Here is a 16054-nt window from a genome sequence, read left to right on the forward strand (position 1 = left end):
CCACAATTCAGCCCACCAGGTCCCTCACAAATCTTTGCATCAGCACAAGACGGGTAGAAAACAGAGGCAAGAAAGCACATGGACACTGAACTGTTCACCTCAAGAACGGAGCCACCTTTTGACAGCTCAGGATGCTTGTGCAACTACAAAGCAGTATTCCCTGAAACAACCGACTCTTAAACATGCAGCTGCCATAGAACCTGAAACATGCACGTGCACACTAAATAATGAGACAAAGAAGAAAACCAGTGGTTTTAAAGAGATCTAGACTGAATATCCTGACAAACTGTATGAACAGTGACGTTCCAGATTTCAGACCATCAGTGACACCTGACTCTGGAGGACACTTAAAGCAACTGTATTTTCTCATTTAAAACTTAATCTGAAAATGGAGAACAGATACTGCCCATGTTACACCACCACAACAAAAAACAAAACCAACACAAACCACCACCCTAACTCTCCCCCTTCCAAAAATATCATACATACTGCAAGATCTGTGGCTAAACACATTTATAACTCAGGCCTATTATTTGGTTAGCAAGCAGAACAACTGTTTTTTGCATTATCCAAGCAACGAACAGAAGAACACCTTAAAAGCTAACTAATGAACTAGACCGTGACACAAAAATACGAACTGCAATACACAAGTGTAACAAAGCATAGGAAATTATCCACAGTGAGTTATAAATCACCTTTTCTCATGCACTATCTCTCCAGGTAACACATTTGTAGCTAAGCAAAACCCCAGACAGATTGTTCCATTTTTTTCAGGTACTTTTTTCACCTTTTGGTTAACCTACAACCTAACTCCTTACCCTAAAGGCAGGATTTGCTCCATGTTCCAGTAAACACTTGACAGCTCCTGTACACAGGTTAAATGCAGCAATATGCAAAGCTGTTCCAAAATCAAAATCACTACAGGTGGCATCCACATCTGCAATCAAACATCACAGGTATGTTAAGTCTGTTACATGAACACTTCCCCCAACAGATTCCTTGAATGGACATTCATTTGTACGGTTTATGTTAACATTTTTACAGAGACAGTTATGTATGCACTAAATGCATATGAGAAGTAATTCTACATAGAATACCAACCTTAGCTGCATCTGCTTATTCATACCATGAACCAATCTGGAAGATAAGCATTTACTTTCATTCCTTTTATAATACTGATGACTTAACTGCAAAACAGGTGCAATTCAGAATGTCCAATCTACTGTGCCAAGGTTAACAAGTTTGTAACTTTAGGTTTGCATGTAAATCAATGTTTCAGAAGTCTTTATTTTATTGCTCCTCAGTGTCAAATTCTAATATGAGATGCATCTTCAACCAGCTGGTTTCCTTTGTGAGCAGGTAGTGGGACAAGGGAAAATGATTATACTTCTGCTTTACATGAATTTAATTGCTCATGGGCAGGATGGAAGTGAAGAGCAATACATTTTCATAATTTGTTTTCAAAAACTTGCACTCCAAAGGGTATTTCACCGATAGTTTGAAAAACGGAGCACTGCATTTAACTACAAAAGATGTAGCATAATAGGCATTTCCGTCACTTATTCCCAATGTATCTTTCAATCTGCTATGAAGTTACTGCTGTTCTAGAAGATTAGAGTTCTAACGTCTATTTGGTCTTTGACTCCTCTCCTAAACCACGCAGGAGAAATGTCACTTTGAGTCAATTATGTATATGACCCTGAATTAAAAACGCCAGCTGATTTAATACACAAACCAAAAGCCAACAAATATTGGCAATAATGTTCCAACCTGAACTAGTGAGGAACATAAAACATTTCACCTCAGGGTTATATAGGCTCCCAGTATTCTCCAGTATCAGTCTCTGGCCCAGAAACCACCAGCCCTTCTCACAGTGTGATAAACAAACTATATCCAAACTGTATCAACATCCTCACGTGTTTATACTAAATTAGTATTTTGGGGGCAAATAAAACATCAACATATACAGAAGATAAATAACCATATATGTCTGTAACATATGTCAACTTTATACATACTAATACAGATTGAATTTTATAAAGATACCTTTTATATACCAAATGTCAAAAGACCATCACCAGTTTAAAACCGAGTACAAGCTGTGTAGCTGTATATAACCATTAAAACTTCCATGTTTAAGAAGGCTATCTAGAAGGTATTTTCTGCACACATGGGAACCAGTCTTAGAAAAACTGATCATGACTGTTAGCTACTGAGTCAGCAACAGCTGCTGGTTTAAAGGGTAACTGACGTGTAGGGGTTTTATTATTTTAATTAGACTAGTGCGACTTCCTCAGGTTTGCAAGCTCCTGATTGGAGTTTTTAACACTGCTTTCTTACAGCTTTGGTTTAGGTTTAAGTTGGCATAGTACAGGTGACAAAAAGGAAACACACATATATCAAATTTTAGCCAGTAACTACCTCCAAACTATCTCAGGGAAATTAACACACAGCAATGATCTGTCACTAGCAACCCGTGCGGGTTACAGTCACTGTCTAATGGCACCACACATTGCTAATTCTTAAGCCTTTAACAATTTTTATATTTAAAACCTGCAAAAATGTACAAACAAGCTAGCACTCTGTTGTAACAATTTAGGAGTAAATCTGTACAAAGAATTTAGCTACAGCGCGTCATAAAGGAAACAGCTGAGCAGTAAATCAAAAGGAAACATCTGTGGTAGTGGATGTTTCACACGGGCTCTCTCAGGGTCAGTATACACTGTCTTAACAACTTCTGAATATCCTAACAACCATTTGTTCCTCAGTTCAGTATGGATCCATCCAAGACGTATTTGCTTTCTACATACGTCCTCCCTTCTCTGCAAATTGCCTGATGAAGCACAGAGCTAAGAGTATTCCTCCTACTATTAGTTCAGACCATGCATTGTTTTCATGTCACAGGGCAAATCATTTTATACTCTGACTGAGATTTAAAAAAAGGAACATTTGCTTATTCAAGACCTGCCAACTGCCAAGGCATTTGGCTAGAGTGGTTTCCTTGGAAATCTGAGCAAATTCCCACCTCTTCTGTAGGCACTACACAGGAGGAGATGGGAACACCAAATGCAAATGAGGTCTAAAAGAAGACCTAATCCACTGATGCAAATTACGAAGACGGGACTAGTGAAATGCAATGTGGACTTAACCACTGGGCAGTCTTACTTTGTCCTGTGTTACAAACCTATGCTTGTTACCTCTTCAGGTATGTCATACCAATACTATCAGCGCTGCTTAGTAATTACCTCCATGGTGAGTCGGGATCTGGTAAGCAAACCTTGTGTACTCCAAAAACCTGCTAGCTTTTCAGAATTTTGAGTCTTTAGCTACAACCAGCTAAAAAAGGGCATTAATCATTCTGCAAAATGGCACAATCAGAAAGGTATCCAGTAAAATAAATTACCATCTGTACAATCTTCGTATTAAAACTACTTACTCATCTTGATATCCTGACCGAATGAGGAACAAATGGCTCTGGGTCAGAGCCATTTCTGTATTTCCATTTGCACTAATATAGAGAGGGCTCCAATTACCAATCCTTCCTATCACCATTCCCAAAGGTATTATCTTTGTTTATGCCAAACTGCTCCTTACACACAATCTTCTAGATAGACAAGTGGGAAAAATGAGCCCATCAATGTTGCTTGCCACCTGCTATCACCAAACCCCTACTTCCCCTTTACCCTTCTCCCAGGATTTCAAACATATTTCTCGATGTTTAAGGAATCTCTAAAACCCTAAGAATTTACCAGAATAGTTACATCTTTGGTTTTCTGCATACATTCTCTTAGTCCTCAACAACTTGGAATTACCCTGTTTTATTTCTGTTCTATTATGCTTTTCTACCATCTTGTACAAAGCTCAAGTTTAAAAAGCAGCAATGGAGTAAGTACAATAAACTACAAAAAAAAAATAGGTTAAGAAAAAAAAATAAGCCTATGAGGATGACTAAAAGAATAAGAAATTGGAAACTGTTTATGTATAATGGATAAACAAACCCCACACTTAAAAGACTGCTACGCACCAGCTTAGGGTCAACACAGAACAAAATATAGGCAACTACACAAAACTAAAGTAACAAGGCCTACCTTTTGGCTTTGCTTTTTTCAAAATAACACTAATAAGTTCTGGAACATCAAAGTAGGCAGCATAGTGCAGGGCATTCATGTTTGTCCAGCGGCTGCGTAAACTGCTATCAGCACCCAAATCAATGAGCTGCGTCGCAAATTTTACAGCAGTTTCAACATCACCTGCAAGGTTAATTTTGTAAAATATGGATTAGAGATGTATCTGACCCCAAAAAAACATGCACATGCTTATGTGCAACACATACTGAACATTAAGATGTATGCCAGAATAATTACTATGCCTTTCTTTTTAGGATTAGGATGCAAAAATCTTTGCCTTTTATCACGATGGGCTCAAATCTCTACTACAGTATGTAGTAATACCACCTGTTTCTCTCTGATGTAAATTGCAGGCCACAATGCTGAAGTTTTATGTTAAAAGATCTGCCAACACCAGGAAAGCTAATCTATGCCAGACCTCACTTCGAAACTTAGCTCAAACTCACAGGGGAACAGCAGGTCACCTACATACTCTGGTTTCACTGATGATTGCACCTCACTCTGAAAACTCATAGCCTTTGCTATGTTAAATGTATGTTTAAGTTGGTACCATTGTTTGCAATTCCTACTACCACTAACTCAAGTTATGCCACAGCCATAACTGTATCTCCCTTTCTGAAGGCCACAAGAAGAGCCAAAACCAGGCACTAAAACAAAAATCTACTGCAAGCAAAAATTCTGTAATAGTCAGTGGGATTAGCCTTTGTGAATGAATTAGGGTTTTACGTCTGTAATGACATTTCTTTACTCACCAATGCCATGAGCCCCTGATTTGCAAGTGTAATGTAAGAGAGTCATATCAGTCAGTCCATCTCTGTCATTCACATTGCAACCCCTTTTAATGATCTGACAGAGAAATGGAAAACAAGCACATTTTAGCTTTGGCATATCTCCAGCATCTTTATTCTTTAGTAAGTTATTTCAGATATATTGACTCATGGATTCATTTTAATGGTTAATGACAAAGAAGCCTTCCAGAATAGACTATAACTGCAAGGACTGAGCAACATGCAAAAATGCAATAAATAGCTTTATATGAGTATCATTAACCTTCATTGTTTAGATTTTAAAGCTTCGATATATCATTACTTCCAACATAAATTTCACATGCTGAAAGGTTAACTACCTAACTGAAGAATAGGAAAATTACATTGTTAATGAAGTCATTCTCCCTTTGTTCTCTGATCTCTCAACAATCCTTCCCCCACAAAAGAAACCCAGAGTTTTACTATGGTAGGAAGAATCTTTACTATACTCCCCACCTGTCTATAGAAAAGTCTACAATCCAAAAGAAGCATAGTAAGAAAGAAGGATGGAATTACTAGAAACAAGGTGACTTCTGAAAGCAGGCTACTGCAGGTTGCAAATCTATTTCAGTTCCTAATAAATTTGGTGCCTTGGAAACATTACCCTTATGCAGGCTTCACTGCAACTTCATATATTGGAGTTTAAGATTACTGCTAAGTAACTGAAACACCACGGGTCTCTGAACAACTGCTTTCAGAAGAAACACTGTTCCTGCCATCTATCCAAATGTACTCGATTTTTATCTAGCATCTTTCTCTTTCCACATGAAAGTCGACAGCATGTGGAATACAAGACACTGATCAGGATATACTTGTTAAAAGGCAGAAACTGTATCGGCACTTAGAATTAGTTCTGTTTCTGAGTGAACTGTTCTTATTTGCTGTCACCATTGCTCTTTAACACTGAAGGTATTCAAGTATCTTCATTTATACCTCACCTCATTCCCAATAATATCAATATTCTGCTGGACCTGTGGAACCCACTGCCGTAAGATAGCAAACAATTCAGAAACTGATGTTTTTGGGTTGAAAAGTATTTCTTGACATGCTGCATCATTGGGATCGAAGAAGGAAAACTCTGTTGCAAAAATAAAAAAGCAATCATTAGGTACAATTGTAAGTTTCAACACACATCTCGTTTTTCAAACTCGGAGGCAAAAGACCAGCAGAGAGGCACGTCACTACCGATCACACTGGAAAATCAACGTTGAATTTATTTAGAACATTTTCTTTACCATCTGGTCTATTTTTCCTTTAATACTAAGGTCTTGCTTACACTCCTGAAAAAGCTTTGAATGAGCAACCAATACAATGGTCCTGCAAGACCAATTTTAAGTTTAGGCAAGGACCAAGAGAGATGTGCAGTGATTATGCTAATAAGAGCTTTCTCTTGCTTCAAGCTAGCCAAAGACTGCTGATTCTAAGCTGTTGCCAGGAACACACAAACCTCTTGATCCTTCAGTGATTAAATGCATACACGATTCCTCCACTTGCTACAAAACATGTCTTTTCCTCCTTCTTCCATCATAATTCATATAAAACATACCAAAGTATCAACACATGCACAAATCAGGTAGGTGTTCTATGGCCTCCCTTATCTTCAGACAGTTCACAAATGTACCAATCCCAGCTGATGGCAGATGCAGGTAACAAACATCTTTAAAAATTAAGCCATGGAACGCAGATCAGAAAAATATACCTATTTTTTAGATTTTAAGCTTCACATCACTTCAGGTAACCCAAAGTATAGGTGTGAAAACTACCTTGTTATTAAAGCATGATATTTCATGTTATTTATATCTGTGTGCCTATGTATATACATATACTGTATTTTAAATTTGAAGAATTTCTTCCAACTCTGGAAAACTATGTAAAAGAATCTGGACAGCAACAGCTATTAGGAGAGGGAATGGAAGCAGAACCTGCTGTCATCAGCAAATGACTGAATCATGGAAAACACTGAACTTTTAACCCCCACTGTAGCCATTGGGGAACTGCCTTCTCAAAAGGTTTCAAATGGATGTACAATGTCAGCTTGCATCAATCACAGACAGAAGGCTCTCAGAAGAGACATGCAGGTTAAGTAAAACAGAGCATCTAGGTGTATGGCATGGTGTAAAGTACCTCCGAACCAATCACCATCACCCTTCCTCAGAAACAGCATACCACACTTCTAGATTCCATTAACAGATAAAAGCACAAATGGACCTTGCTCCCTGGCTACCTAGAGTTCTTCTAACTGCATTGCCTTGATTCAACGAGAATGAAAATGCACCAAGCATACAAAAATCCCAAACCCCTTATCTCCCAGCACTACACAAAAAGTGCTTCTTACCTATGTCCCATGCACTGACATAGATGTACTGATTTATATCTGAGTCCCATATAAACCACAGCTGACATATTGCTGAAAGCTATGAAGTAAACAGACAACTGAGCAACCTGATCTAGTTGAAGATGCCCCTGCTGATTGCAGGGAGACTGGATCAGATGACCTTTGAAGGTCCCTTCTAACTCAAACTATTCTACGATTCTATGACCTAACCAATATGATTAACAATCTTACATAACATGCATGATTCTTACCCTACCACGAACGTTTCTAACTGCAAACCTGAGCCAACTTATGTATCAGAAATCAACTCTAGCAGACTCACAATCAGCATGCTAAGGTAAAACACCTGAGAACACTTTAAGTATTAACAACCATTGTAAGTGCTTAACAGGGATCAGCTGCAGTGTTTGCAAACATTACAGAAATACAACAGAAAATCTGTCAAAATAAAAAACTCCATAAAAGTAGACAATGGCATCTAAATAATTTAAAACATTACTTTCTCCACCTTTTTCATGCATTGATCACAACCGTATTAAGGAAAAATAAATGCACTTAACGTAACAAACAAGAATTTTTTTCTGTGGTGGTTCAATCTTCTTTACCCAAATTCTCTAATATTACTATTACACAGGTGACACTGACCTCCTATAAAAGCATTTTTTTTATTCAGTGAGTAGGCACAGACCAAGTAGGACAGATAACGGTGATACTGCAATGTTATCAGAAGATAATACAGCACAAAAATATTTAAAGAAGGGCAAATGAAAAAATTTTCTAAGGGATACAAAAGCAGAACAGAATAAATGTTGGCAGTACGTAGAGTAGAATAGGATGGAGAGGTTATGAGAAAGGGATAAACCATGTAAAGACACATGCTGTATACTAAAATACAGTGTATTGAACTGCTGAATTTCCAACTTGTTCTAACCCATCAAATGGGTCTCAAGAATACGGAGTCTGTCAAAGACAGAACATTACATATATTTATGGTTCCTGAATATAGTTGACTGCTGTAATCAATGCACAGCAGGAAAAAAATTAGAGGTGGAGGCAGTAATTTTTAAGTTATATAGATGCTACTGACATCTGCAATATTCAAAAACATTATAACTGTAGCTGTCTATGAAGATCCTTATCTCATGACATTTAAATGTTATATATCCTGCTTCAAATACTGTAATTTAAGAAGCCAATTCAACATTATTTCGAAAGCTGATCACTTGGCACTTGCTAGAATATTCTAACACTGATTTCACAGTCCTTACCACAAACATCTACACTTCCAACAGAAACACCCCCATAGTCTATTGTTTACGTACTGAAAGCACAAGAAAACGTGTACCTCTGGAGGTTTTAAATGTGATGTGGATGCTTACTTACATTAAATGACTGAAATCTTATATCTTAACACAATATCCAGTTGTACAACGAGATGTAAAAAACCTAAAAGTATCTAACCACACACATACGCAGAAGAAACAGTAAGAAGAAAAAGAATAATACAATTTAAATTTGATGCAATAAAATAGAAAAAGCACGGGTCTTCACCTTTCATTTCCTTCAAAAATAACAGAGAAGTCATTTGATAAGCTTTTTCTGAAAATAAAGAATAATTTCAGAGTTGATAGCTTTTCTTAAAATTCATTACTCAAATCTATTCTCTACTGATCATAAATTTACTGTTCAAAGTACATACCACAGTCTGAAGGCATCGGTGCTGCAGCCACAGAAAAAGTAACAGATGTTTCAGAGTTTAAGAACCTTTCTCTTTCAATGAGGGAATCGCCTTCTAAGGAAGGTTCTGGGAGATCCTCTATGGTCATCTTCTAAAAGCCACTTTAGAAAGAAATAACATATAACCTCATTAGAAATACTTCAGATCAGTGCTATCATAGTATGATATAATATGCAATGAGACCAAAATCTTTCCTTTTTGCAAGCACAAACTATTACTACGATTTACATTCTTGCAAACTAATACAATGAATTAGTAAAAGCTAGTAGAGTGTGGTGTCAAGGACAGTCAACCTCTAGTTTGGACTTCATCACTAAACTTGCATGTTATTAATGGAAAACATGGTACTTCCCCCCAGTTTTCCACTTTTGCAGTAATGCTGTAATGAGCAACCACAGGGTGATGATGAATGGATTAGTGTGCTTTGCAGCTTTATGAAAATGTGAAGCATCAAGTACCTGTCTTCATAATCTGCATGCATATTCCTTTCCTTCACCATGAGCAAGAACATGCTACCAGCTACCGCTCTCTCCTCTTTTCAGATTCTCAGCTCTTTCATCTTCCCACGCAAAGCTGCAGACAATTCATCACCAAGTGACTCACTCCTGGACTCATGATTCCATATCAGCTCCTTTCCCAGCTTCTCCCCTGTTTTTGAAATAGCTTACTTACCACAGTGTTGTAAACCTCCACCCCAGTGCTGTTTCCAGTCAACTTTTCCGGCCTTAGAGCAACCTAGAAGAGAGAAGAAAGATTAAATAGCCATACAGAGCTATAGTGACATTTTCTAACAACCAGGCCAAGTTATGTTCCAGTTACAGTTCACAGGCTAAAATTAGGAGAGCTGCTACCACTTGTAAGACATCTAGTTGGGAAATTCAGTAACAAAACACGTTACTCTGAATAAAAACAAGCATTATTGCACTACTGGAAGCTACATCTCACAACTGAAAACCTGAAGTTCTGCGTCTTAAATTTTTATCATTAAATACTCAGGGTAAAAGCAGTGCTTCTGCTAAACAACCTAAATTTGTATTCTGCAGACTGCTATACAGTGCTCTTTACTCAGGAATTTGTTCAGCCACTTTGCGTGGCAGACAGAATTCATGAAGCTTTAAGGCATATTTGGGTTTTTTTTACATTTAACCTTTATACATGAGTAAACAGGAGAAATAAAATGCAGTCTGCTTTTGAGAGTTAATTTGGTTTTTGTTTCTTACACACAAGCAGCTACGTGAATTGATTCATTCTAACATTCCCCCAAATATTGCTGTGCTGTTTGGGAACCTCACATAATCTACATTGTAATATAAAAGGCATTTTAACAGTAGATTACAGATGATAATCTTGAAGTAAATAAATGAAAACATCCTCTGCTTGCACACCATGCACAGTTCACCCTGTCCTTAACTTGGAAAAGAGGTCCACATGAAAAATGGGTGGTTTTCTCCAACTAATTTATTTCTTCAGTCTTATGCAGCTGTACAAATGCATTTGCTGGCATAAAGGGAAGATCAAGGAGGAGGCCACTGGGACAGGCAGGACTAATTCCTCCCACAGCATTATCAAATTGCATTGGCTTAAGCATTCTTAAATTCAACAAGGCCAAAATATCACCAAATTATTTCAATTATTATTTTCATCCAGTAATAAAAAGTTAAAGAGTTTATATTCTGGATGGCTTTACAGTCATGATAAACATGACAGCAACAGCTTTCTTGTAAGAGGGACCAGAAAGCCTCTTAGGCTGCAAGTCACTAAATCTCTTTGGTAGGGCAACAGTGAAATAAATTGGCTACCATCTGATATTTGTTCAGAGGCTATTGCAAACCAAAACAAAGCTTTGTAAAACACAAGAATCCACAACAGTTTTTCACAGGTAGCACATCAGACACTCTCACCAAATGCACAAAGGAACAAGTAATGTGCTTGACTATAGAAAAGAGAACAGCTGAAACTTAAGTTAGAAAAAGACATGAAAGGAATTACAAGCTTTTTGTACAGCACTGCTGGTGCAACACTGAGGAAACGAAAGAAAGACAATAAAAAGTAGCCAGACCTGACTGAGTAGATGGTAACAGGAAGAGGTGAGGTGCGTAAATTATGATGACAAAAGTTGCCAGAACTTGAAATCAACAGAGGCATTCGAAAATTAATACAAAAAAGTTTACTTCACACAGAAAAGCAAACTGAGCAGAACAGAATCTGTGTGATGCAAGTATTTAGGGCATCTTTTACTAAGGAAACAAGCAGGAGAATACAATCTGTCACATGAGTGAAAGGAGCTCAGCACAGACACTACCAAAGCAAAGCAAGCAGGGAAACAATCCCTGTTGTTGGGTAGGTGACACCCAAGTGCTACAATGCATGAGCCAGCCAGTGGCTTCACATGTCTTATCTATACCAGTGCCAACACCCCCAGACCTGCGTGCACATCCTTACACCATGGAATTTTAACTTGCATCTAGGAATATATCACCATGCCATCATACAGTACTGAGCTATGCAATCAAGGCAACACGCTTTGCAACCATGACTACTTCCAGAAACTGCTAGCTCAGGTGTAAGAACATCACAGCCCGTTAATGTCAAACACGTACACCTGGAAAGCACAAGATTGAAAACTTTCAAAGAAAGGGAAAAGGCAAACAGGTATGATCCTAATAGCGACTTCTGCTCTGTGCAAACACATAATTGCCTGACGTATTAAAAATATCCAATACATACAGGCTAAGGCAGGATGTCCTGGAGAAATGGCACCAAAGGGCTTCCAGGAGAGCAATGATTTCTCTGCATTCATAAGATGAGTTTAGACAGAAAGAAACAGAGAAATTCAATGAACGAAAGGACAATTTGCCTGTTCACAGCACTGCCAAACTACCAAGAAGCATAGTTTAGTACAGCAGAGAGCATGAGAATTACGATCTGCCAGCCATACGTTCTTCTAACTGAATTAAACCTGAACATGAAAAACAGAAGTAACACTAGGAAAAAAAAAAACAAAACACTTGGAAGAGCGCTCAGATGCACATCCACCTACACTGACAAGGCTGAAAAGCAGCTACAGGTTTTCTGATACCCATACATTACAGAGAAGTGCATAGAACCCCTGCATAAAAAAGGTGTGTATAATACAAGATCCAGGTTTTTCATGTACTCCAGATTTCTTAATTTGCAACTTGTGTTAAAGCACACAGTTTTCTTTCAAGTTGTATAAAAACCCTGGAAAATGCTAAAGCACTTCAAGTGCTGAAATGCAATTGTAATGGGGCTTCGACAGCACAACTTGTTACAAACGTGATGCCATTTTTGACAAAACCCACGTATAATGGACTACTTATCGTGTACTTCTACGTGCTCATGAAGCAAAACTGAGTTCTGTCTCCTCGCTCCGTAGGACACACGGCGCGAGCGGCAGACCTATTCCGCGTACACAGGTTCACTCAGACTGGTTTCTCCACTGGTGTGCGGGGCCCTCTCGCAACACGGAGCTTTGTTTTGTTCACATGAAGTTTAAACAAGCCCGGGTTTCAGAGCTGCCCCGGCTGGCTCTGCCAGCCCAAAGCCTCCCGCTCTACCTCCCCCGGCAGGTCCCGCTCGGACGCGACCAAGGGGTGATACCACACTGAACCTCCGGAGCCTCAGCGGGCTGAGGTGAGGGGGAAACAGAGACGCGCTAAGGCCTCGCGGAGCCGGGGCCTCCCCGTTCCCCACACGGTGCCCCCGCCCTGCTCCTCGCAGGTGCCCTGTGTGCGCTCGCAGCTGACAAGCGGTAACTGCGGCGGGGGCCGGGGCCAGGGTCAGCCGCGGCCCACCCTCTGCGGATGCCCCCGCGCCACCACCCCGCGCAGAGGGATGCCGGGCCATCGGTAGCAGGCCTCCGGTGCCCACCCCGCTCCCCACGGGAGGTGTGGGGACACGGCCGCCACCCCGTCCCTCCCCAAACCGTACCTGCTCTCCTCCACCACAGCCTCAGCCCCACTGGGGCCTCCCGCTCCCGCCCGCTGCTGAGGCAGCCGCGCGAGGCCGCAGCCTGCGCCCGCCCCGCCCCTCCCCGCCCACCGGCCTATCGGCGACCAGCACCGCCCTGACCGCACCGCCCCTCCCCGCCCACCAGCCTATCGGCGGCCAGCACCGCTCTCCTTGCCCCGCCCACCCTGCTCCCCCACAGGGCCCCAGTCCCGGTGAAGGCGTGTCGGAGCGCAGCCGCCCCCAGCACCGGTCGGAGCCGTTTCGCCCAAGGTGACCGCAGCCCGCGTTCGCCTGGGTGAGGATGAGCCTGGAAAGCGGCCAGGGCGATGCAGAGGGCGGATCTGCGGCCTAATCCTGGTGCTGCCCACAGTCACACAGCAGCGGGACTCGGAAATAAAGCCAGGGGAAAACGAAAGGCAGGGGAGCTGCAGAGCAGGCAGCCTCGGTCCGCGGGGGAGCAGGGAAGTAATCCCGGTGCTCCAAGATGCTCGCGCGCCCGAAGGAAAATAGGGGTAGGAAGTACGGCGGGAAGAGAATGGGGAAGCAGGGGGGCTACAGGCAAGAATCCTCCTTCCCTGAGGATTCCAGGTGCCGGGTGTTCCGGAATGCTTCCTGCCGTTAAATGTCCATGCACTAACAGCTGCATAAAGAGACTCGCTTAAGGTCACGCGTAGTCACTGGTAGATTTAAGCATAGCACTCAGAAATCTGGACTTCCCAGATATTTCAGTAACCATCTGGAGGAACAGAAGTAGCCGCTTCCAAAATTTCTTTCCAGGGGTGCCTGTTCAGCAGCATAAGCTTAATAAGGGTCTAAATCCAAAGACTGGTAATCTTAAAGAAAGCCATGCAGTGATAAATCCATTTTCATACCAGGCTACTCGAGGGGAATTTGTTCTGGATAAAACCTTAGACAAGTTCTGCTATGTTTTTATGCTCAATATGGATCACTATTAAATAAATATAACTGACGTTTATAATCAGGAATTTGTCATTGCTTTTCCAGTGATAATATTAATTGTGGGGTGAGGAGGCAGGACAAATAATGGGAATGACAAGTGGAAATTACCTCAAGTGAAGTATTAGGAAAGTCAAGATCTGCAAGTGCTCTCGGATCCCAGAGGCTTGAAAACTGAAAGAAGTGGAACACGGAGTTGCAGTTGTGACAGTAAACATGATACCAGATGGCTAGAGAAAAGCTAAGAGAATTCTTCCATTTCCTAGAAATGTTCCATGATTCAGAAAAGCCAAATGAAAACTGTTCTCCAGGAAAATGCAGGCCTGCAACTTTCACCTCAAGGGTATGTAAGAAAAAAAGAGTTTATAACCAAGACATGGATATAAGCAAGATCAAATGCAAGCTTAATACTGGCAGCTGATGTCTGCCTTTTTTGAGATGCTATGTGCTGGGCAATGGAAATGTTTCATGGCTGATACTGAATAATGGGCTTCAGTGAAATGCCTGAAATGGCAATTATGACTGGTTCTGGAAAAGACTAGGGTATAGGAGAACTTCAATGCAGGTAAAGTGCAAGCACAAGGAGGGAACAGCGTCGAGCTGAACGGGATGTACTGTGCTGAGGGAGGTTACCGATGACAATGTGGGGTATTATTGTTGGAACTAATCTTTTCCTTTAAAGAGTTTAGAAGAAAAAGAATTACTGCTAAAAAGGAATGACCTGATAGATTGATACATGAGATCATCATATGGAAGTGACTGAGGAAGAGAAAGATGTGACTGCAATCAACAGCTCCACAATAAGCATCATTACCAATACAATGCAATGGCAAGAAAAAGAAAACACTTATCTTAAGACCTGTAACTGGAGAGTGAGAGGCAGCTAATCTAGCATGTATAGAGAAGACTTGCTAGTTAAGGAAAAGAACAGTCTGTTTTAGGAGGTTACCAGAGCATGGCTTGTTTAATTCAGCAAAATGAAAGCTGAGCTAGTTGCCATCTGCCATGGAAAATGGTGTGTGAATTCAAGGGAAATGTTGAATATGAGGATAAAACTGTGTGTGATACTTTTATGCTAGAAAATTAAGGTAAGCACCTAAAAAGGCGTCTCAGGTTCTACAACATCCTTCCTTTTGGATCAGTAAAGACAAAACACCACACGTTTTAGCTCAGAGTGAACCCTGTGACTTAGTGCTACAACCACAAAGAAGACTGGACACCGCTGCCTGACAAAATCTGTCCTTTCTCTCCTGACTTCCAGTCAGGGCAGGTTTAAAAGTCTCCTGCAATGGAGACTTCATAAAGGAGCTTTAAAGCTCACTCTGTAGCTTTCACAATATCTTTTTCAGCCACTCCTGTGTGCCAGGATATGAATCTAAATAAAAGTCTGCTCAGCCTATCCTGTCTGACTCATTCAGTGCTGCCATAAGCAGCAAAGTTGATGAGCACCTGCAGAACTCAAAACAATGGGCTGCAGCAGCTCTGACCACCGTGGGAGGAAGATGGGAAATCAGTGCTTGTGAGCAACAAGCCTGTTTTAACTAAAATACTATTTCACTTCTTGTTTTCCCTTTGAGCAGAAATAGGGCATTACTGACCAGTTCCTTTCCACAGATTTACGTGTCAGAGGAAAGGGATCATTTGAATAGCTCTGCAGCTTGAAGTAGAGCCACTCTAGAGCGAGAACTAGGGCAGCAGAGAGGTTCGGGAAATGAGCATGCTTATGTACCACTTCCAGTGCAGCCTTGGGACAGCAAGCATGTTCCAAAGATGATGGATGCACTGGGAGCTACCCTCCGAGTTGGGTGTGCAACAAGAAAGATGCATATCCACCCACAGTCAGGACTCTCTCCTACAAAAAAGACTGGTCATTGTCAGACTTTCCAGCCCTGCCCCTTATTTCCCGAGGGCCGTGACACCCTTCCTTCCCTCCAAGCATCAGTCAGCACCCCACTGACTTTAAATTGTCCTTTCCAGTTTCTGCTAGGTCTGCCAACTGCCAGCTCCTCAGATCACATCTTCTGCTTCTGGATTCACAGCCTTGAGGAATGCTGTATTTATCTCAATTTTCAGGGGAACACTGAGACACTTAAGGTGAGGAAGCTCACTGAGAACTGGA

General features: G+C 40.9%; 1 protein-coding gene across 7 annotated transcripts in view; it reads right to left on the reverse strand.

Moving 5' to 3' along the window:
• Positions 1 to 16054, reverse strand: part of CLIP4 (CAP-Gly domain containing linker protein family member 4) — a 53188-nt gene that overhangs the window by 17548 nt on the left and 19586 nt on the right. For 3 of the 7 annotated variants that reach the window (XM_062605744.1, XM_062605743.1, XM_062605737.1), the window contains exons 3-8: positions 9679 to 9741; positions 8968 to 9107; positions 5872 to 6011; positions 4880 to 4973; positions 4089 to 4250; positions 819 to 937 (exon numbers count right to left, since the gene is read on the reverse strand). In XM_062605744.1, coding sequence (XP_062461728.1) covers positions 819 to 937; positions 4089 to 4250; positions 4880 to 4973; positions 5872 to 6011; positions 8968 to 9094 — 642 coding nt within the window. In that variant the 5' untranslated portion in view covers positions 9095 to 9107; positions 9679 to 9741. Of the gene's footprint in view, positions 1 to 818; positions 938 to 4088; positions 4251 to 4879; positions 4974 to 5871; positions 6012 to 8967; positions 9108 to 9464; positions 9580 to 9677; positions 9742 to 12957; positions 13044 to 16054 lie in introns of those variants that run through there. The other 4 variants (XM_062605741.1, XM_062605739.1, XM_062605738.1 and 1 more) reach the window with 4 other exon arrangements.

Source organism: Pezoporus occidentalis, unplaced genomic scaffold (genome assembly GCF_034315485.1).
Source record: "Pezoporus occidentalis ecotype Australia unplaced genomic scaffold, CSIRO_AGI_Poc_V1 ctg93, whole genome shotgun sequence".
Classification (NCBI taxonomy): Eukaryota; Metazoa; Chordata; class Aves; order Psittaciformes; family Psittacidae; genus Pezoporus; species Pezoporus occidentalis.